The sequence below is a fragment of the Lathyrus oleraceus genome, chromosome 4, assembly GCF_024323335.1.
Source record: "Lathyrus oleraceus cultivar Zhongwan6 chromosome 4, CAAS_Psat_ZW6_1.0, whole genome shotgun sequence".
Taxonomy (NCBI): domain Eukaryota; kingdom Viridiplantae; phylum Streptophyta; class Magnoliopsida; order Fabales; family Fabaceae; genus Lathyrus; species Lathyrus oleraceus.
In genome coordinates this window covers 168,650,215-168,673,700 of record NC_066582.1, presented here as the reverse complement: position 1 = coordinate 168,673,700, position 23,486 = coordinate 168,650,215, and the positions used below count along the sequence as shown (strand labels likewise).

Sequence of the window (23,486 nt, the reverse complement as noted above, 5' to 3'; positions counted from 1 at the left end):
CCATTTAACAAATCCCTAATAGCCACGTGCAACATCAAGTTGCACCCCAACCAGTGGAACAAACTATACCCATGGTAGTCGAAGATGTGGTGTTGGTAAAAAACAATTTGTGTATGTGTGTGGTGGTGATGGTGGTGGTGGTGGTGGGGGGGGGGGGGGGGGCAAAATAACATAACAAATATGGTTAAACAAATCCTAACTCGAAATGGTCTTAAAGTTGGTCTTCATAGGACACATTTTGTTTCTGCATTATATAAATATGTTTTGCAAACTGAACTCCCTATGAAACCTTATTTTGCAGGTGATATGCTTTTAAAATGGACATCTACTTTTGATTATGGCAACTAATATGATAAGTCAAGCATGAAGGAATAAACATATAAATATGCAAACTAAAGGTTTGATGTATTTGACTATCCAATGATGGCAATCTAAATGGAATATAAGATAAAGCCTTATCTCAAGCTACTCATATAAGTGCTTCAAAACACATTAAATAACCGAATCAAGTTTATTCTTTCATGGACGAAAAAGACTAAGTTGAGTGTACTTGTCCCTCTTAGTCTTGAGTAATTGTTTGATGGCCGTCATTAGCCTCCCGCTCCAATACTCGTTATCTATTGAAGAAACACGAGTTAATTTGCCACACAAGTTTCATAAATAACTCAGTTGAAAAGGGTTGGATTGGACGTACCTGTCCCTCGAAACCTCAAATATTCGTGTGATGGCCATAATTAGCCTACCATTCGACTACTCATCAATCACCCAAAAACATTATTAACCACATCAAACTGATCTTTTCTCGCCCTCACGCGATCAAAAACCTTTTTCAAAAGAACATTGTTTAGTCCGTTCAACCGTGATACAAACAAACGCTTAAAACCTCCAATTGCGAGTACAAGTAATGTTTAACCGCTAGAACACGATCTAAAAATTAATTCAATAAAATTAGCTAACCAACGAGTAGTTTTCTGCCAAGAACTAAGTAACTTTGAATTCCTCATCGCACCTGAGGATACATAGGAGAAAGACCCACAATCTTGTCAAGCACCCTAATAAAAACCTTTTTGCGACCCCTTTTCTTTTCATTTTATCACTCGAAGAAAACAAATAACATAAGTTAACATTCTATTGCAAATATAACTAAATGGTTATCATTGACTACAACGAATGCAAGGGGTGCTAATACCTTCCCCTCGCATAATCGACTCCCGAACCCGAATTTGGTTGCGACAACCTTTTTCTCTTTCTTTTAAGGGTTTTATCGATATTTTCCCTTTCTTTCTTTTGAATAAATAGAGTTCGGCAACGACTCTATTTATCACCTGCGAGCGTGTGATGCACTCATAGTCGTATTTTTTTGTGATGCAGCACCTAGTTAATACTGCTTTCCACATGGTGAACACGATGCTCCAAGTAGCCACATTTTCATAAAATACACGGGTCGTCCCTTCAAATAATAAATTTCTAAAAACAAACCTTCCTATTATGGCATCGTTGCCAATATTACTTTCTTTACTATCTGATCACTTCATGGATTTGAATGACCGGTTGGAGTTGGTCAAATTGTCAGTGGGTTTAAGGGATAAGCAATTGATTTAGGATTTTATGATTTTTTTGTATGCCAATTGTCATACCCTCAAATTTTCCCTACCCCATGTCATCTTCTTGAGCCCTAAACCTTAAGCATACATCCCATACATACATCTCATATGCATTTATACTCAATGGTCACAATGATCCACAAGCCCAAGACATGAGATTCATCTGCAAAGCCCCAAGATCCTCTGGTCATGTTGAGATGTTCCAAAGCCACCTTAACCCTAATCGTATCCTCAAACATCACACAAAGCTTGGAGGATCATTCAAGACATCTCACTCACTCCCCAAGTCCAATTTGTGTGGTGAGTCCCCTTTGAAGAAGCTTTAAGATTCATCTGGTCACCCAAGGACCAAACCCTAGCCATTGACCCTCCTCTTGACTTGAACAAGTCATGATTCACCATGGATATTGACCATGCAATTAAGGACCCTTCAAATACAAAGTTTATTCATGCCCCATGACCTTTAAACATCTCAATTGGGTCCCTACAACTCAAACCCTAATTCATCTGACCATGATTCTTGATGAAACTTATGGCTCAAGAAACCCTAATTTGGGGGCTTATTGACCATTGAGCTTGATCATTTTTGGCCATTAAATCACCCTACCATTCATTCAAAATAATTTCATGTCCACTACAATCCAAATCAACCATTTAAACATCCATCCAATCCATGTTGCAAGTAGTTGGTTTATACTTGATTTTTCAACTTTCCATGACTTGATCCAACCACCAATTTGACCTAAAATCATTCCACAAAGGTCCAAACTTCATTTCCCATCATGATATGATCATATAAACTCAAAACATCCATCATTGTGGCTTGAAAAGCAAAAAAATCACAAAAACCCTAAAACTAGGTCATGTCGGTTGGTCACATTTTGGCAAGAATGACCTATGGGAAGTTCCAAAGACCATAACTTATTCATTTTTCAAGATTTCTAAATTTCACTTCGATCCAAATATCCTAAATAACTTCCTATCTAACTTTGTTTCAAGATCCAAGACCTAATTCATTGAGGAAGGGGTTCAATTTTGCTATTGGCCAAGTTGGCCCAACATGCGTACCATGCCCTAAAATCATGTCACGACCCCTACTTTGACATGTTTCCATTTCCAAACCACAAGCCCTTTTGACCTGGTTATTTTTGCATTCAATCATGTTCATAGCAAAGAACAAATGGCCCAAAATTTAAGCAAAACGCACAAGCCAATTTCATTTGGCCTTGGTCCAAACATGAGTGGTCATCCTGATCAGCACACCAGACCAAGTCAAGTCAGAATGTGAAATTCAATATGTCAAGCTCTCTAACTCGTTTATTTTGGTCCCTTTGGTGTATAAACATATCACAAATGGTATCAAGGTATGAATCAAGGTCAACATGCATGCCAAATCCCCTCCAAGCCAAGAACCCGACCCCATGTGCAAGAAAACACTTTTTGCCCAAAATGGCAAAAAGCAAATTTTGCATCAGGGTGTTTCAAGGACTTTGTTTGTTATAGAAGGATGCTAAGGATCAATACCAACTTATCTGAAGTACAAACAAGCCCAAAAGCTAGCTGTTGCATTATCCTCCAAGTCAACTCTAACCACCCTCCAACTCACATGTGATTTCTGTCCAAAGTTCCAAGCCCCCCCCCCCCCCCCCCCCCCCCCAAAAAAAAAAAACCATCCAGAAACCTTCCCTATAAATAGGTGAAGGTATCCCAATGCAAAACCACGCTAAAAGAGACCCCCATCACATTCTGACTTTCTCCCCTCAAACCTCCATTAACATAACTTCGAGTTTTCTGTTTCAGAGCTTTTCAACCCCCAAACTCTGCCCAGAAACACTCCCTATACATCATTCAAACTTCCCAAGTACCCAATCACCATTCCCCGAGCCTCAATAGACCTAAGCTCAGTCGTCGGAAAACTCACCTGAACAAACCCTGATCAGGTAGAAATACTCATCTCCTTCACTCAAATAAGTTACCCTCTTACTGATAACATGAAATAATATCACATTCTAGGACTCGATTTAACTAAATTATATTATTATTCACTCCAATTTATTTCATTTTATTCGATATTACTTGGTATTTTGCTTTCTATTTATCTCAGGTAGCTTATTTAAAGCACAAGTGAAAAAGGAAGAAAAGGAGGTGCAAAAAGAAATGAAAAGAAGCAAATTCCACCAAGCCAAGGCCCAGCCCAAAAGCACAGGCACTGCACCTGTGACAAGCGTCACGCCCTACCCACTTGTGTTACGAGAGTAACACATGGTGTGACAGACGTCACACCATTCTCCTATATTTTTGGCTTCAGAAGCGCAACAGAGGCACGTTGAAGCCTATTGTTACGCTTGACTAGTGGAACGTGAGGATTTTTACACGGAAAGCCTTTGGAGACCGTTACAAAAAGTAAACAATATAAATAGTGGCTTTTGGCAAACGCTGCAGCTCTCTCTCACTCCCGGCCGTCTCTCTGTTTCGTTCAATTTTTCTCTTCTAGCCGTGCAAGCATACCATTATTTTTACAGTTTTTACTTTTATTTGCAATTGTTATTTTTCTTTTCCAGAAATTCCTTAAGCATTTAATTAATTTTTCACACAATAGTTTCTCCACCGGAAACTATTGTGTACCTTTTACTAGATCTAACCTTACGTTAGATCCTAGATTTTTATTCCTTCGCTTTTTATTTTCCTGTCCGATTGAAGAATTCAAGAACAAATCCAACCGGTCTGTGGTGGAGTGTTCAAGACTGCTATTAATTACTCAGGTTCTTTAATTATTGTTTAAATTTATATATGCCCTTTTATTTTTTATTTATATTATTTGCCTGAGATGGATTTATTTGTGCATTGTTTAGATCTGTTTAGCATGTCTGGCTAATTTATTTAGGTATCGATATGTAAAGTAAGCGGAATAAAGGAATCGAAACTAAGTTGGTTTAATTTCATTTAAAAATAAATCACTCTTTTTATGGTCCCAATTTACAGGTTTAATAACAAAGTTTTTGTACGAGAGTAAAAGACATAAAGAAGTTAAATTCAATAGAACGAGAGTTTGAGTTTTTAACTGGACATAGTAAATTGAGCATTAATTCTAAATCAGGGCGAAAGCAATTTTTAGAGTTAATTAAATTCTAATCTTTTTCAAAGAGTATTTTTAAAAGTTAAATGTGAGGACGAGAGTTAAGCATTTGAATTTAATTATATAATCTAAGTCAACAGAGCGAGAGTTTGAGACGAGGGTATTTAAACGATTAGTGTTTTCTTAAAAAGAGTTTCTATAGATTCTGTTGTTTTCAAAAGGTGATTTTGGACTTAACCAATAAGTGACAGCTGCGTTAATATAAAGTCATAGTCTCTTCAACAGAGCGAGAGTTTGAGAAAAGATTTTTAATCAATGGTATTTACTGAAAAGATTTATTTTAAAAAAAACCAAGAAACCAACGAAGATTTGATTCCCTAATTACGACGAACTACATACCAATATCCGCTTAATTGATATTTAATCTAGATCTTATTTTAGTTTTAACTTTTCCCCCGAATAATCAAAGTATCATCAGCCTTAGCTTTACGAAGTAACCTTAGATAACGGTATATCGATTCATAAGTCCCTGTGGGATCGATATCTTTTAAAACTACGCGATAGAACTGTGCACTTGCAGTTTGTACCCCAAATTCGACTCATAAAGTCGCGATCACTTACTCGAAATCATTCATTGATCATCAGCCCTAACCTTATAGCTTTAATTAATCTTTTTCCAGTATTTAATTTTTAAATTAGGTTAACTTGTTCATTTGTGATTTTTGAAAATACTTCACACTCAGAGCCAATCAATGGCTCATGAGTGTGGAGGTTGGTTCGAATATGTGTTTGCAAGCTAATTCATGATCAAATCCAATGAAAAAAATTGTATTTTATGGATTTGATTTTGAGTTGGATCTAGGAAGAAGACGAAGTTTCCTGTGTTTTTTGAATTTGAAAACTTTGGTTGTCACAATCTGATTGGTTGATGCGCGCGTGAAGTCTATTTATTCATTGTTTTTCTCATTTATTCATGTCAGCATATTTTTATATCACAATTGTGCCATTGGCCCAGTGGGTGAGAGTGTGGATTCCCTCCATGACCCCAAGGTCAGGGGTCCGAGCCTAGTGCGTGCACCCTGACCACATTTTTCACTTTTGTGTTATTTTGGCTTATTTATTTTTTCCATTTTATTTTCTCTTTTGATTTTATTTTTTAACCCTCTTATTTTTATTATTTTGAAAAAATGTCAAACTTAAACCCCCTTATTTTTTCCTCTAGAATTTAATGGTGATTTTATTTGGATTATTTTTGATAGACTTTTGGAGTCTTGAAATGAAGGACTGATGAAAATCACTTAAGTCATGATATGCTTGGTTTAGGGTTGATAAAAACCTTCCATACTTCAAACCTACCATTAGATGAACATGAGTTCATCCATGGTACTTTGAAGTATGAATAGGTTGCCCCTATTTCAAGCAACTTGGTCATTTGACTTGTGGTTGAAGTTCAATTTTGTTAACATGGATTAATCTGATACATTTATACTTTGTCTGTTTATGCTAACCCACTAACCCTTCTATACTTTGTTTGTTTATCATTTTGACTTCTTTACACTAACCACCTAACTTGTTAAATTTATGCCTTATTCATATAACTTGTCAATATCTCATTTGGTTCAATATCAACTTGTTCATAACCCTAACTTTAACTTTGCTAAACTTTGATTACTACTAACCTTTTGTTATTATTATCATTATTATTCATTGTATTTACTTATTATGTCATTTACATTTAAGTATTCATCATCATTATCATTATACAAATTCTCAAGAAATTAGGTGTTAGAATATTGATGGTGTTCTGGGATGTGTTAGGTGATTCGACACTTCTTTACTTCTGTCGAGCAACCTGCTTCGACACAAAGAATTACAATTCAACAACTGATAGTTTTGTTTGGAATGCAGAAAGCACTAAGATTTTCACTGTCAGCTCATGGTACAAACCAATCTCTCTAGAAAGAAATTTGGGCGAGGTAGTCGAGGAGGAAGCTAAAGCGTTTTCTCTTTATGGCAAGCTCATATCGGTTAAAGCCAGAACCTTTTCTTAGAGGGTGTTTCAAAATCAGTTACCAACCAAAGATTAATCGTGTAAAAGGGGATCATTGGTTATATCAGGGATTGTGTTTTTTTCTTTAGCCATAACGAGGAGTTGGATCACTTGTTTTTCGGCTGTCCTTTTGTGTATAAGAGGTGGTTAAAGGTTGAGAAGTGAGTGGGTGTTCAGTTTATCAGAGTTGGACCTCCTTGGGGAGATTTTTAACTAGAAGAACTAATTTGAAAGATAAGATCAAAGTTGTGAAGGAAGAAATTTTCTGGTCGGCTTCAATGCGTTGTATTTGGAAACATAGGAATGATATTCTTTTTAATGATTCAATTTGTAATTTTTTTGGAGTTAATTTGGTCCACTAAGGTGGAAGTTTGGAAGTAGAGAATAATAGATGAAATTTAAAATCCCAACTGCAGCTTGTATGATTTATGTATTCTTCTTTAAATTGTTAAAGAATAGCTTTAATTCAGAATATAACTCTAGCTTGCTCGAAAATTCCTAGAATTGAAACCAAACTCAACTCTTTTTTTCAAAGTTTAATTTTAAGATGGGATAAAACAACCAAACCTGATCAACTCTATATTCCCGATATCTAAAAGTTTAAGTTACTGGCCGTCACCATGTCAAACAAGCATTATACTTTTCTTGTACTTTGTCTTTGTTTTGATAATTGATAGTCATTGGCATTATGATTTTTTCCAAATGTTTATTCCATAGTTATGGAAAAAGGATGATGTTCCTCATGGTTAAGTGTTATTGAGATGCCTATTTTTAAGAGCAAGATGAATTAAAATGATAATTTATGATAGGCAATTAATTATATAGATTATGATACCTATATAATCTTAATTAATTCATACTAATGTTCTTTGCTGTGTTTTGATAAAAATAGTTGGATTTTTGAAAGAATAAAAAATAACCATAAATATCAAAAAATTACTACTATATATTATATAAATAAAAATAACATTAGTCAAGTAGGTAAAAATCTCACTTAATAAATTTAGATACTAAGTTTATATCTCATTATTAATAAAAAATTAGAATTTTTTTTAATATTTTATCTAAATCAACAAAATTATATTTTATCCCAATAATGCATGAATATTTGATTTATCGCTTCGTAATAAAAATTTAAAATATATATATATATATATATATATATATATATATATATATATATATATATATATATATATATATATATATATATATTAAAAAATAAATTCAAAAAAATTTAAAAATTATCATTTGAAATTTAAAAAAAGTCACATAAAGTTTTTGTAACTATTTTTTACTATTTGCTGAAATGAATTTAAAATAAATAAATTAATTAATTTAAATAACACATATACACACTACATCAACTGAATCAATGAATTATAGAGAAAAAAGTTTCATATTACAGAAAAAATCAATTTTTTTATACATAAATAGATAAATAAAATAGATGTAAACCAAATATGGCTTACATTGTAGCGATGTGTCATATTTGTATGTTTCAAAATTTTCTTTTAAACTATTAAACCGGTTCTTGAATTTGCTTTAATAACATTTTTGCATATGTTGTTTATTTCCAATGGTGCAAACGCTTGGTCACTAAAAAGAACCAAAAATGATGAAATGTATTTGCCTTGTACCTTTTTTTTTAGTTTAATGACAAAACTTGAAGAAGATCCTTCAAGAAAATAGTAATAGCGTTTTGAGGGAACATGGTTGACTAAAAGACACGTGGTGCATAGGTTAAGATACACATTCATTGAGACTCCTAGAGGATTTATAGATCCTCAAATTAGACAATACTATAAAAATAATAATCTAAAGAAATATTCCTAACATTGTGTTTCCTGGAATTACAACAATGAGCCAACAAGAGGTTCTCTCATTCAGAACTAAAAGCAAGCATCTAGCATACAACAGCAGCACAGTGCAGCCAAACATCCTTCAAGAAAACCAACTTCTTGTCTTTGAGGAGGCTGTTGAGCATACTGTTGTGGTGGAGGATAGCCATAGCCTTGTTGAGGAGGGTACCCCTGTGGAGGATATCCTTGTGAAGGGTAACCTGGTGGAGGATAAGCGTCTTTTTGAGGATACCCTACAATTAAAAAAACTCAAGATTCAAATCTATCGCTTCAATACCAAAAACATAACACTACAAGTACGATCCTACAAAGATTTAGATTCTTCGGTAAAAAAAGTACAATTTTAAAAGCTCAAGAATAGAAAGAAAGAAAAAACTTGAAAAGAAAGCAGTAGTATACCTTGTGGGGGAGGAACACCCACTGGAGGCTGTTGCTGATGATCGTAGTAGCTCATGTTAATGGTGAAACCGTTTGTTGGAATTGAAAGCGAGTTTGTAATGTAGAGAGAGAGAGAGAGAGAGAGAGAGGAGTAGGAGTTTTATAGAAGGAGAATATGTGAAGGGAAGTTTCTAGGTACTTTCGATACTAAATACCTGAACCCGATTAAGGAAACGAAGACGCGTTCAAAGTTTGATAAATGTTTTATCGCGCTGTTTCTCCACTACTCGAGTCACTTTTTCATTTTCAAATTCAAAAGACCACTTTAACACCTCGATGAACTGTTTTTTACTTTCTTTTATGTTTTATTTGTAACCAATTTGTTTCCACTGTTTTGATTCTTTTGATCCCTTATTTATAAATATGTGATATTATTACAACTATTTTTTAAACCCGTTGATTTGTTCTCACCTATCAATTAGTATCTCTTAATATATATATATATATATATATATATATATATATATATATATATATATATATATATATATATATATATATATATATATATATATATATATATATATATATATATATATATATATATATATATATATATATATATATATATATATATATATTTCAATCTTAGTATTCGATTTTGTGAAGGAGATCAATCTAACTATTCATTTGTGGGGTCTCGTTTAAAGTTAGATCAAAGCTTTAAATGGACATGACATTTATATGAATTATTTGCACAAATCGAGATTCGATCAGAAACATACTCTCATGATCTAAACTTCACAACTAGGTCAATCACTAGAAATTATCTATGTACTACTATTATCATGGATGATAATGAGTGTCCATGGTGGATGTATGTTTTTTGAAGTATAAACTTAAAAATTCAGCATAATATATATCTTAAGTTTTGATGACGATAATGATGATTGAAGTCAGCGACAATAGCTTTCAACCTTGATAATGGTGATCTAACCAAAGAAATATCTCATGCATCATCAACAAAAAGAGACTCAAGATCAAAGTGCTTATATGATCAGAAGAGACCTAGTAGAGAATCTTTAAGCCTCAGACTAAGTGTGAAAGCTCGAAAGGTCATGTATGTTTGCCTATTCGAGTGACCAGAGTTATAAAAGTGAGGAAGTAACTTAGAAGTACTAAGACAACTAACCTGCGCGCACACCCATACACAATTAAAAAAAATTCAAATGTTTTTTATCTTGAAAATCATTTTCTAAGTCAAGCCAAGTGATTAAAAATTTGTTAAAACCATTTTCAAACTATTGTTGAACTAACCAATCAATTGATAAGTTATGTCAATATATTGGCAAAACTATTCTGAGCCAACCAATCGATTAGAACATTAATTCAAACGATTGGAGAAGAGTTAATCGATTAACCAAACAACACATTAATGACTTGTAACGACTATATACCTAATATTTCCTATTTGGGCTTGCTAATCGATTAAAAATGAGTTGACCAATTGATCAGAGCTTTATGCCAATAGGATTGACTCATTAAATCAGCCCATGTAACATTTCTTTTTTCGGTGTTTCCAACTCCTATATAAAGGAGACTTGCCTCCACTTTTTTACACACTACTTTCCAACAATTTACAATTTCTTTGGAATTTATCTCTCTAAAATTTCTTTCTCTCTCTCTCTCAAGAAAATATTTATTTTACTTAAAATTATCTTGGTGCTTATGAGTCAAACTTTACTTATGAGGAAGAGTTATGTAAGTGGATGTGTTGTTTGTTTAACTCTTAGGAGTGTGATACTCTTGAAAATATTGAGTTTGGTTTGTGAGATAAACCAATCATAAAATCTCTATTGTGGTTCGCCAAAAAAATCATGTTGTAAGGAGATGTGGCATTGAAAATTAAGTACCTAACCTTGACACTTTTCGCTTTGTCTCCACTGCCAAAAGTTGTTATCACGGGCAGATGCCCTAGTACTTGCACATGTTCTCCGGAGAAACCGATCAAAGTACCTTTAAAAGGTAATAGATTAGTGATATCAAAATTCATAACCTTGAATGTGTCCCAATACAAATCATTTGTCGAACTTCCCATATCTACTAAGACTCGTTTCACGCTCCAGTCATTAATTTATACTTTAATTACCATTGGGTCGTTCTCGTGAGCTTATACTCTTTCAACATCTTTTTTGGAAAAACTAATTATGACCTGGTTTTCATCTTCTTCTGAAAGCGGTTTCTGTCTGATATGCATCATTGCCAAGGCATATCTTTTCCTGGCTGAACTAGTTTCTCCTCCTCCTGCGAATTCTCCAAAAATGGTGTTCAATGTGTGATGGGTTACCAGGACCTAACTAAAAAGATGGTATAACATACCCCACGACACGAGGCTCTCCATCTCGGCCCACCAGGATCCTTAACCCGGAAAGGCGATGACTTCGTTAGGCAGAGTTATATCTCGGGTGTCCTTTAGGCGAGTCCATGTTCTAGCTCTTCCTACTACCCGACTTCCACCTAAACAATCCCTATAAGTTTCTTTTGATTTCACACATCGACTGGTCAAAATAATTTTCAGGATGTACCATGTGAAATATGCATTTCTGAATGGTCCTTTACAAGAGGAAGTTTATGTATCACAACCTCCTGGATTTGTGAAAAAGGATTAGGAATATATGGTGTACAAGTTGTATAAAGCCTTGTATGGACTTAAACAAGCTCCTAGAGGTTGGAATCAGAAAATTGATTCATTTTTCAAACTTCTAAGAATTTAGAAAATGTGATATAGAGTATGGTGTTCATGTTTAGTATACATATGATAGCATTATGATTCTGGTGTGTCTATATATTTATGACATATTGCTAACAGTGAGATGTTCATATGAGATAGCTAAGTTCAAGAAGATGCTGATAAATGAGTTTGATATGTCTGATCTAAGAAATATGGTATATTTTATTGGAATGGAGATATTATACTATGGTATAGGTATAATTTTACATCCGCTGAAGTATGAACTTAAGTTTTTGAAGAAATTTGAGCTAATAAATTGCAAGTCTGCAATCAGACCTACTGAAACAAGTCACAAGTTGGATTCTGATGTTGATGGTGATGATGTGGATGCTACAATTTTTAAACAGTTGGTGGGCTCATTGTGATATCTCTGTAATACCATACCTGACATCTGTTATGCAGTTGAAATGGTGAGTAAGTTTATGAACAAACCAAAGTGGTCACATTACCAAGTTACTGTCAGGATACTGAGTTACATTAAAGGGACGCTAAAGTATGAAGTTTTGCTCCCTTCTGGTGTTGAATCTGATTCAGAGTTGATATGTTATTCATACTCTGATTGGCGTGGAGACAGAGTTGACAAAAGAAATAATTCTAGATATTTCTTTAAATATCTGGGAGATCCCATTTCTTGGTGCTCCAAGAAGCAACCATTGATTGTACTGTCAACATGTGAATATGAGTACACTGCAAGTGCTTTGTTTGCTTGTCAAATTGTTTGAATTCTGAACTTGTTACAAGATCTGAAGATCAAGGTGAGCAAGCATGTGAAGTTGGTGATTGACAACAAATTAACTATAAGCCTTGTCAAGAATCGAGTGTTGCATGGAAGCAGAAAGCACATTGACATAAAGTTTCACTTTCTGAAAAATCAAGTTTAGAGTTGAGTGATTGAAGTTGTTCACTGTAGTACTCAGAAGCAACTTACAGATGTACTGACCAATGCAATCAAGACTGAACACTTTATCCATTTAAGGAATGTAATTGATGTTGTTGATTTTAATTAGCTGAATATGAATTAAGAGAATGTATTAGTTGTAATTCACTTTATTTGCATTTAGAGTTTGTATTTGAATTTCATTTAGAGACTCTGCCTGTATAAATGCTAAACTTGGTTTTCAGTTTGAGATAAGTTAATTACATATTCAGATTTTCTCTCTTTCTCTTCCATCATCTTCAATCTTATTCTCCGGTAATTCACACTATGGCACAATGGTTCCTCTATTGTTTCAAAAAAAATTATCATAGGTGCATTGATGAGAGACTCATCAAATAGAACTCCAACCTCTCATACACTATTATAAACACTAATATTCGTCCGCACCTCCTTTGATGCTTGGCAAAGAGAATTTTCTAACTACATATCATACTCATCAAATACTCCCCCATCGGAAATATGTCGTTCATCGAGGCCTCTCTATCGCAAAAGATATTTAAGGACTCAATTTGCTACACAGATTCTTCCTACCGTCTCAACCTTATTAAGAACTCCACCAACAAGTACTACAATTATCTTGTATTGAACCAAGACATCAAAGATATGCTAAGTGACATTATCAACCTAGAATGACTCATTCTCCGCAAAACTAACCAATATGTTGATCTTCTTCTATGTTGATCTTCTAATACTGACCTTTTAGTTCGTATATCTCATTTCTCATAACTCGGCCTCATTCTTGAGTCTGGCGCTGCAATAACCTTCTTTTTATGAGTTTAATTTGTTCTACTTTTAGCCTTTAACTCCAAAAAAAGAAAACCACAAGTTGAAGTGGTTTGGAATGTCGACAAAATACATGAACAACGTATAGGACAAATAACTTTTGTTTCAAATTAAAGGTCGGAATGATTAACATAAGGGAATATGAATATAATAATTGCACCTTTGACGAATGATTCAATCAAAACAAACAGCCAGGTATCAAACAAGCCATACTAAAAAATCAGTGCTTAGTGGAACTTACCACTACTTGTAAATATCGACATGCTGCTTGATTAATACCATCAATTTTCTTGCAATTACTGATACCCTACATTCGTTGCATGATTTAAGCACGAAAAGTGGCTAATTCAAAAAAAAAGGACCACAATACCAACATATTATCCAAGTTTGTTCCTCAATGAATGTGAGTAGAAGGAACAAATTTTCAAGGCAATGCCATACACTTCCAAACCAGACGACATATGGAAAATGATTCAATAAGTTTTTTTAACAAACAAAACAGCATGATATAATGGATTAACAGTTGGCTAATAGTAACTATGTATAAGAAAGGGACTACTACAAGCAATTACATGAAGTGTATTGAAAGAAACTGAATCAAAACAAAGGGAGTTTAAGTTCCAAATTCTGCAATGCTCTGTAAGGCTGGCCTCCATTGCCCACTACCACCAACCAAATGCCTTCCAACAACTTTGTTATTGCGTCTGCTGCTTCCACTGTTATCCATTCCTTGGGTTTCCTGTTCGACCTGACACAACACCAATAATTTGTTACTAATTCCTTTATAAATGTGTAGTTGGCATGACCCAATAACTTATTGGTTCATCCTGTTACTGACCAAGTAACTTTTATGATTTGGGAGTGCTTTTATCAATTGGAAACGTGAAGAAACGTCATTTTTTGGATTGTGGAGCATGCATTGTTTGACGTACTTTCCTAAATTATCATAAGTTTTGGATAGCTAAGTGGATTGTGGAGCAGTAATGTAAAGACTTTAGTGATTTAATCATAATCTGTTTTTAACATTATTAGATTATTGTTAACATTAGTAGTTGTAGTTGAGTTTGGTTAAAACTTTTTGTTAACACTATTAGATTTGTCGCGAATTGGATCTAGTGGACAAATATTGGTGGCAATAACATGGTAAAAACTTGTACTAATCAACCCAAAAAACGGTTGGTGGCAATAACATGGCAAAAACATGTAATGATCAACACAAACAAACATTCGTTATATTAACATGAAACTCATATACCTTAACGTGACCATACTCAGATTTGGAACTGGGACTAGGATTCGGACCTCTGGAATCTTTGTGCTTCATCTGAACCCCATGATTACCACTCTCCTTAAGCAATTTCCCGAGTTTACCGCATTTCTTTGAAGTAAACTCCTTCAATACATCTACAACAAACCAAAGTTAATTTCAATTTTCATAAAATAAAAAAACATTATTAGCGTTAGTACTTAGTACTACCTTCGAAGCTGATCAAGCGGTAAACCTGACCAATGAGTAAAGTGTCATCAGGTCGAAGAAGCTTGAGATGTTTGGACGGTGTAGCATTCTCAGATTTAAGAGTAGGAGATGAGACAACAAGAGCAACATAGTGACCAGGATTGGAGTTCATAACCTCATGAGCACTAACAGACCAGTAAATTCTCTCGATCTTGTTCCCTGGAAGATGAATCACAACAGTGGCCAATTCAGCAGCTTGACAATTCCCCATCTCTTTACTGGTGAGGTGAAGTGTGTTTGGTTGAGTTTTGTAGTGTGTTCTGATGACGTTTGAAGTATGAAAGTTACGTATATTGATGAGGATGATGACGATGGAAAGAAGAAACTAGTCTGAATTTTTATGAGGATATAAATATGGAGCTGACGTGTACGCTAGTTTTTTTCCTTACAGATAGACTGACACACGCTTGGAATTAATGAGAAGAATGATGGATGGGAACAAGACCGAACCGTATAACCGAGAAAAATGGTGAAAGATGAAATGAAAAATAAGATGATATATTGTGTAATAGCGTGAGGGGTGAACAGAGAAAAGTAGAATGGGAAAAGGAGTAGAGAGAGTGAAGAACATGTGAGAGAGTGGGACAGAACACAACAGTTTATATAAAAGAGAGTTTGAAACGTGCTAGTTCGGCAAAACTCACTCACCTGCACCCTGCTACCGGAACTAACTTTGCTTTTTAATCCTATTTAAAACACTATTCAAACATATTATATTATATTATATATATATATATATATATATATATATATATATATATATATATATATATATATATATATATATATATATATATATATATATATATATATATATATATATATATATATATATATATATATATATATATATATATATATATATATATATATATATATATATATATATATATATATATATATATATGGTAAAACTATATAAATACATAAGATAAAAAATAGATTTAAAATCAAAGTAAGGAGAATTAGTTGTTTTGTTTCATTTTTTTTGGATGTGGATTAGCCTAGTCAAAAAGTCAAACAATCTATATATAAATATATTACTCACAGTCTTATTTATCAAAAAAATTATGTTTTTTTAAATATATTGAACAAATAGTATTAGTATAATATATTAACTATTCAAAAAAAAATTATTTTTTTTTAATAGATAAGATGAGAGGAAATATATTTTGCTACTAAATAAATGTATCAAATATATGCACTAATCAAAATGTTGTATAATAAATTTAACTCATGTTTTAAATATACTACACAGCAGTCAAAATTTATTTGATGTAAATTTGTATTTAACGTATTTTGATCTTGACTTTTATTTATAATTAAGATTAGAGTTTCAATACATGCATTTTAGCTTTTGTTTATATTTAAAATTGGATGAAGTGATTAGAATTATAGTCAAAAACTTGAACAATCTATGTATAAATATATTACAAATTAAAATGTATTTGGTGAAGATTTGAATTTAATATATTTATTTCTTAAATGATAATTTTGATTTTGATTTATAATTAATATTATAGTTTTAGGAAAATATATTTTAATTTTGGTTTATATTTAAAATTGGAAGAAGTTAGCAAAACTACATATTGCTCTAAAGATTTATAATTTAAAAAGTCTCACATTTGATTGGGAAATTTTTGCTTATATTTTTTTTACAAAACTATAGAAAGGTCACATGGCTTAGAAGCTTATATTTAAAGATGTTTTTTGTACTGTTTGCTAACTTTTTGCGTAAAAAGAGTCATTTTGAGCATTATTTTGTAACTTTGCGAGTGAGCAAAGCGACTTAACGTGGAGGGGGCGTTGTTATATTTAATAACATTTTTGCCACCATCATTTTGGATTTGTTGCTAAATAAGAAAGCTAGTAATAAAATTAAGAGGCATAGATAGCAACCCATGTTATAAGTTAAAAATATCACACAGATAGCCTAATTCAGCATATTAGTAATAAACATGTTGCTTACATCAAAATAACTTATTCATTAGATTTCACGAATAAAATTTATTCAACTAAGATATTATATATTGTCATACTCCAAAATTCATCGTATCCTTTATAATGTTCAGTTAGGTCATTAATCTAATCATTTGCATATCATCATAAATATTTGTTCCATCTGCATCCACTTCTTTAGCCAGGGTTCATTTTCAGTCAAGGTCATTCATTCATAGTGATACATATTATGGTAGTTCATGTCATCATTTGGTTCATTCATGAGTCACCCTAGGGCTTGCATTACATTGGGTTCAATCCATATTAGAACATGACATATTTCATAAGCATAAAGAGTTTTATTTCAATCTAAGTCATTTGGTTTGCTTGGCTTGCAAGTCTTGTTATCATTTGGATTCATTGGTCCACTGCATGTGGTTTTTAGATTCATCATTGTGTCATCTATTGCATGATATACAGTTCATGATATGTGTTCGAAGTTGGATTTAGTAGGTTTGAATTTCCAGATGAAACCACACTTATCATTTCATTTAGCATAAATGTGCATAATTATTTCATCATTTCTTAAAATAATTTTAGAAAGTCCAAATAAGATGTATTGTTTTCAAATTTAAGTGGTGCATCCTTTTGTTAATCATCATACAACAATGATATTCATACATCATACTAGTGGGCCATGGTTGCTTAATTGAAGGTTGGCCCATTCATCTTTTTCTTATGATAAAAATTCAGCATAAGCAATATCAATTCATTAAGCCCAAACATATTAGACCCATAATTCCAAATTACACAATTACAATGTCCAAATCCAAGTATAATTGAAAATAAGACAAAATTGGAAGAATTGCAAGAGGGAATACACGTAAGCATGAAGAATGTAGAAAACGAAATTGCAAGATGGCAAATAACGGAAACACAGAACGCAATGAAAAACGCGGCCTCCCACATCAAAATTCAAACTCTCACATCCAATGCTAATGAGTTTTATATAAGACCACGAATTGGCAATGAAGAAGTTCCCTTTTCTGGATAGCAGAAGAACCGCATTCACCTGCATAACGAAAATCTGGTGCATTCATCTCCATCCTCTTGTTTTTGGAACTCTGCAAGTTGAACATTCTCACCTGCACCGCAATTCCTGCAAGTTGAACATTCTCACCTGTAACACAGAACAATCAATACAATTCATAGCTATTGTGGCAATTCCTGCAACTCATTACATCGCCACACCAATTCCTACATATCGTTCACGACACCGAACCATATCATTAAGTCGCACCACCACAATTCATCACGAAAGCAGCAAAACAAAGCCTCACGTAACAGAATCAAATCGTAACAGAACCAAGGGAATAAGATTGAAGAATCAGCTAGTGCGAAGAGCAAATACCTGAGCTTCGAATCCGACGTACACCGATGGATCCGCCTTCGCCATCGCCGATAGACTCCCTCATCTCTTCGCGTTAGTCGATTCATTTGCAGTGGTGTAATGCTTGGTCGAGTCCGGTTCCATTTTGATTCGACGCTCGATTTGATCCGTGTAAGAATCACGCGTTAGCGATTCATTTTGGTTAGGTGGAGGAGTTTATTTTTCGTTTCGGTTAGGAGAGCCGGAGGCAGAGAGTGGAGTGAGATGCTTTGCCGTTTTGGACCGTCGCTGCCAGTGACGAAAGTCCGCGCGACTAGGTTCGTCGGAACCTGTTTTTTTTTTTTTTTTGTGAGCCACTGAGCGTGATAGAGATGGTGGATGAATGGAACATCACGTTCCTTCATATTCCTTCACCTTAGGCCTCCATCAAAGCCCAAGTTAATTCTCATTGCCTCACACTCCTTAGGTCACTTCTCAACAAATTTTACCCTATACCCCTACAATTGTACCCATACCCCTACATTTAAAATTTTTTGACCAAAATACCCTCATATAAATAGGGTATATTTTCCGTTTCAAAATTTTTTTACCATTTTCGTTGAAGACTTCCGGAGAAGAAAATTTTTTGGCGTTTTTGCATTGTATACCGGAACACTTAAGAGTAAGTCTTCCGGTTTGAAAAGTGTATACCGGAACACTTCTCTTAAGTGTTCCGGTTTTGTTGTTTTTATGGACACTGAACCGGAAGTCTTCTAGAAAGTCTTCCGGTTTGTATACTTGTATACCGGAACACTTTCTTCAAGTCTTCCGGTTTGGATGATGTGTACCGGAACTCTTCTTTGAAGTGTTCCGGTACGTATTTTTTTTTATTTTTTATTTTTAATTTTTTTTTTAATTTTTTTTTTTACATTATTTTTGCAGTGGTTCGAAGAAGAGGTGCAGATGGCCGGATTCCAGTCCGCACGTTAGACCGGGGTGCATCTTCATCTGCAGCTGCAGCTGAGCCGACTGGATATCCAGGAGGGCCGTACGATACATCGCTTTTGGTGAAGTACGAGCATCATGTTGCTCGACATATATGGTTCGGTGAGGTAAGTAAACGGACTATATTTGAAAATGAATAATAGTTGAATATTTTATAATTTGTTTTCTAATATGTGTTTTAATTGTTTTTAGGAAAGAGGACCAAAGAAAGAGTTGAAGGTTGCCGGACATGGACTGAAGTTGAATTCTAGGGTTCCATTGGCTCTTCCACCACAGATGGAGAGTTGGGTATCTAGATCCGGTTTAGCTTCACTGCAGAGAACGAGTCTGAACAAGATAGACACAAATCTTGTCTCTGCATTTGTGGAAAGATGGCATCTAGAGACATCTTCATTTCACATGCCGTTTGGTGAAATGAGCATTACTTTAGATGATGTCGCATGTCTACTTCACTTGCCCATTAGGGGTATCTTTTGGAGTCCTCAGGATGTGACTGAAGAGCTAGCTGTTGAACTTGCTGTGGACTACCTAGGAGTGTCACAGAGTCAGGCACAGTCACATGTTCGGAGCTGCAGGGGGTCGTATTACAAGTTGGAGTGGTTATATGATATATTCGTACATCATAGGGCTGCTTCCAGCTGGGCATATGCGACTAGAGCATATCTATTGATGTTGGTGGGTTCCACCATATTTGCTGATAAGACCTTTACATTTGTAGAGGCACGATACCTCCTCCTGTTTAGGGACTTGGATGGATGTTCAGGATATAGTTGGGGAGCAGCTGCACTAGTTACCCTCTACCGATATCTTGGAGATGCGTCCATGTACAGTTGCAAACAGCTAGGTGGATATCCTACTCTCCTACAGGTATATAATTTAATTTTGTTAATTAAGTGTTGGATTCATTTTATAAAATATTGTAACTTAATTTGTTTTATTTATTATGTTTTTATTTTGTAACAGTGTTGGATTCACGAGTATTTTCCAACTGTTGGAAAAAGAGGGGAGAATTGGAATCCTGCTGGAAACTGTGGTCTTCCCCGAGCGATGAGATGGTCATATAGACAGGGAGTCCTGAAGGTCGATGATTTACGACCTATTTTGGACGAGCTGACACCTACCGACGTCATCTGGCGACCATTTGAGGATCATAGAGCATGGCGTGTATTTGATGAGATATGTCTTTACAGGGGCTGTTTGAAGTGGGGTGAAACAGTTGTTCCATACTTGCCTGATAGATGTTTACGTCAGTTCGGGTATAGGCAGTATGTTCCATCCCCACCTCTGGATTGTATGATGGCGACGGATATTGATGTTGATTGGATCAGTTACCATCAGAGTGTTGTAGATGTGATCGGTTCATCTTCCGTGGCCACCACTCCATCTGAGGTAGTAGACGGTTATCTGGAGTGGTATTATCGTGTTTCCCATCCACGGTTGGTCCCTCCCCATCGTGACGCTCCTAGAGAGGTACCCGTTTCTGTCTATGACGCCGGGCCATCTGATCCTGATTGGGCTCGTGTATCTACATTGATTCGTCGCTATCTGAGACAGGTTAATGCTGAAGAGGAAGATCCACAGTTTTCTGATTTATTTGAAGCTTTGCATATTTCTCGTTCACATTGATTATATGTATTAAGCTTTGAATATAATAGACATAATAATATAGATTTCATGTTTTGATTACATATTTATGTTTTGATTACATAATCATGCTAATACAGGTGTAAGTAATTGCCAATGTTGCATACGTCCTGCAAATCCTAGCATCCAAGTAGTTGCTATATGAGAACGAAATTTCTTCCAATCTAATGTCACCGGTGGCAATGGAAACCCCTCTTTCATGTTAACCTGATAAATTAAAATAATTAAAAGATTAAGTCATATAACATAAAATGTTAACTGGAATAATTAAAATATTTAGACATATAAATACATACCTGAACCCAATGATTCTGGTTAACAAAACCAATGCAATAAATAGAGACATTTGGTGAATGTGAACTTGTCATCGGAAAGAAAGTGATGCACGGATTGCCTAAACAGACAAGTACAACATTATAACGATTGGCTATCAAGTAACCCATATCTGGTAGACTCATCCATTTTTCAGGTGGCTGTGAACCAAACGATTCTATCATCAAAGATTCTCTCACAGCTGACAACCGATTAGAAAATAACTTGTCATACAAAGTTGACCTATCCTTGTCTATTAATTCCAACCCCAACTCTCTGCGAACCATTGACCAACCATCCTCACCATATCCATGCAATGATGCAATGACTCTAAATCCACAATTACCATCTGATTCAACATTAACTACATCTTCAATGTATGACCTAATATGATTAGGAAATTGAACAATGAATTGTGGTTGCTTCTTTGATAATTTGATCTTCTTCGAAGTCTGTGATGGTTGAGATTGCCTTTGTGAAGATTGAGATGCCTTATCAACATACTCATGATACGAAGGGTCCCTATAAACATCATAATCTGCTGGTTTTTTCCCTTTCTTCTTCACTCCTCCTTTGGTTTTTATTTTCTCAGGTGGTGGACACAATGTTGTCATTGTTGGGTATGCTAGTTCACATACCCTACTCCTTAATGCCCTTTTCCCAACAACATCTAATGACCTAAATCGTCTCCACAACTCATCCATTGCAGCTGTCATATCCACCTCTGATCCATCATCTTCACCTATCTCTAACTCAACTTCCATAGTTAGTTTCCTCCAATGAACATGAACAACATCAATGGGTATCGGTATACCACCTACTCTGTATCTTCCTAACTCACAAGCACAAGGTAACCCATAAGATGTTCTAAGAGTACAACCACATATTTGCCTGTTAGTTCCAACATAATCAACTCTCAATAACTCTTCAGCAATACGTCTCAAAGCAGCTCGAGATACGGAACCACGCAAATAACCATAAAAGGGACTTACGTGCGCGTTCTCAACTTCGTAAAAACTCTTTTGAAATGAAGCTCTAATGTTTCCCAGTTGTAACCTCAAGTTGTTATTCATGGCTTCCCAACATTTGACCATGTCACCTATACTGTTTCCTAACATCTGCTTTAACTTCCAATGAGCAGATTCAACCCTAAAAATATCAGATATAAAAAATACCATTAGATATTGAAAATATCAAGTATTAAAAATATCAGATATTGAAAATAACACATCAAAAAACATAAAAAAAATCAAATATAAAATTATAAGACATACCGATTAGTCGTTGTGTTACCCAAATGTAGGACTCGATTAATCCATGCTCCAACAAATCTATGCCTATGTGGAGTCAACCATGTGTCTTTCACATAATTAATAAATCCACTATAATCAACACATGCTTGCTCAAGTTGATGCAACCGCTGACCATACTCAACCTCATCACTAGCCCAGACAACTTCCATCAATAATGTGTCTATCGTCTTTTGCAGGTCATTCACCACATGTTGTTTGCATTTGGCACCAACGTTTTTGTTAATGTGAAATCTACATAGCAAATTAATCGAGTTGGGAAACACAACTTCAATTGCTTTCATCAAAGTAAGATCTCTATCTGTCAAAATCACTTGTGGACACATGTCTTTCTTCACAAACAACTCTTTTAATTTCTCCAATACCCAGCAAAAATTCTCTGTTTGCTCAGACTCCATATATGCAAATCCAACAGCAAAAGTCAACTCAGTCGATGTCATGCCAACAATTTCAAACAAAGGTTGTCTATATTTGTTTGTCTTGTAGGTGCTATCCATAACTAACACAATCGGAAATATATTCAACAACTTCACTGAATCAGGATGTGCCCAAAATATCTCTCTCACCACTTCCGAGTCATCCTTTTTTCTACTCCAATACACATATCCTGCATCCTCAATAAGCTTAAACAGATGTTGTATCTCACTCCTTGGACCTCTTATCTCTTTTTCTATCACACTCTTATGCTTGTATACTTGCGTAATACGAGTGACATTCTCAGGAAACTTGTCTTGCAAGGAAAGCAAAATGTTTCTAGGTGCTACATGTCTCTTTGCCAAATCAGCGACATGTTGCTTCTCATCTGTGGTCAACCTACCAATAAACGAATGACCTTCTAATCTATCAGGTAAACCATGATTATGTAACCCACATTTTACATCAATCTTCCAACCAGATCCATCTTTCGCCGG

The 23,486-nt window shown here is 34.6% G+C and overlaps 4 protein-coding genes across 4 annotated transcripts; 1 reads left to right on the top strand and 3 right to left on the bottom strand.

Annotated features, from left to right (window-relative positions):
• Positions 1-8,346: 8,346 nt before the first annotated feature.
• Positions 8,347-9,247, bottom strand: LOC127074353 (protein CYSTEINE-RICH TRANSMEMBRANE MODULE 13). Its single transcript, XM_051015659.1, has 2 exons — positions 8,992-9,247; positions 8,347-8,825 (listed from the first exon to the last, which is right to left on the bottom strand). The coding sequence occupies exons 1-2, from the start codon at positions 9,044-9,046 to the stop codon at positions 8,623-8,625; spliced, it is 258 nt and encodes an 85-aa protein (XP_050871616.1). The 5' UTR covers positions 9,047-9,247; the 3' UTR covers positions 8,347-8,622.
• Positions 9,248-13,827: 4,580 nt separating this feature from the next.
• LOC127074352 (uncharacterized) lies at positions 13,828-15,639 on the bottom strand. Its single transcript, XM_051015658.1, has 3 exons — positions 14,959-15,639; positions 14,737-14,885; positions 13,828-14,229 (listed from the first exon to the last, which is right to left on the bottom strand). Exons 1-3 carry the CDS (start codon positions 15,206-15,208, stop codon positions 14,095-14,097), a joined length of 534 nt encoding a protein of 177 aa, XP_050871615.1. The 5' UTR covers positions 15,209-15,639; the 3' UTR covers positions 13,828-14,094.
• Positions 15,640-18,808: 3,169 nt separating this feature from the next.
• On the top strand, positions 18,809-20,984 carry LOC127074351 (protein MAIN-LIKE 1). Its single transcript, XM_051015657.1, has 4 exons — positions 18,809-18,986; positions 19,247-19,416; positions 19,502-20,176; positions 20,273-20,984. Coding segments are annotated over exons 1-4 (1,509 nt in total). The 5' UTR covers positions 18,809-18,985; the 3' UTR covers positions 20,936-20,984.
• A 223-nt stretch (positions 20,985-21,207) lies between these two features.
• Positions 21,208-22,695, bottom strand: LOC127136548 (uncharacterized). The gene is made up of 2 exons (XM_051063093.1): positions 22,540-22,695; positions 21,208-22,414 (listed from the first exon to the last, which is right to left on the bottom strand). Exon 2 carries the CDS (start codon positions 22,381-22,383, stop codon positions 21,208-21,210), a length of 1,176 nt encoding a protein of 391 aa, XP_050919050.1. The 5' UTR covers positions 22,384-22,414; positions 22,540-22,695.
• Positions 22,696-23,486: the final 791 nt, after the last annotated feature.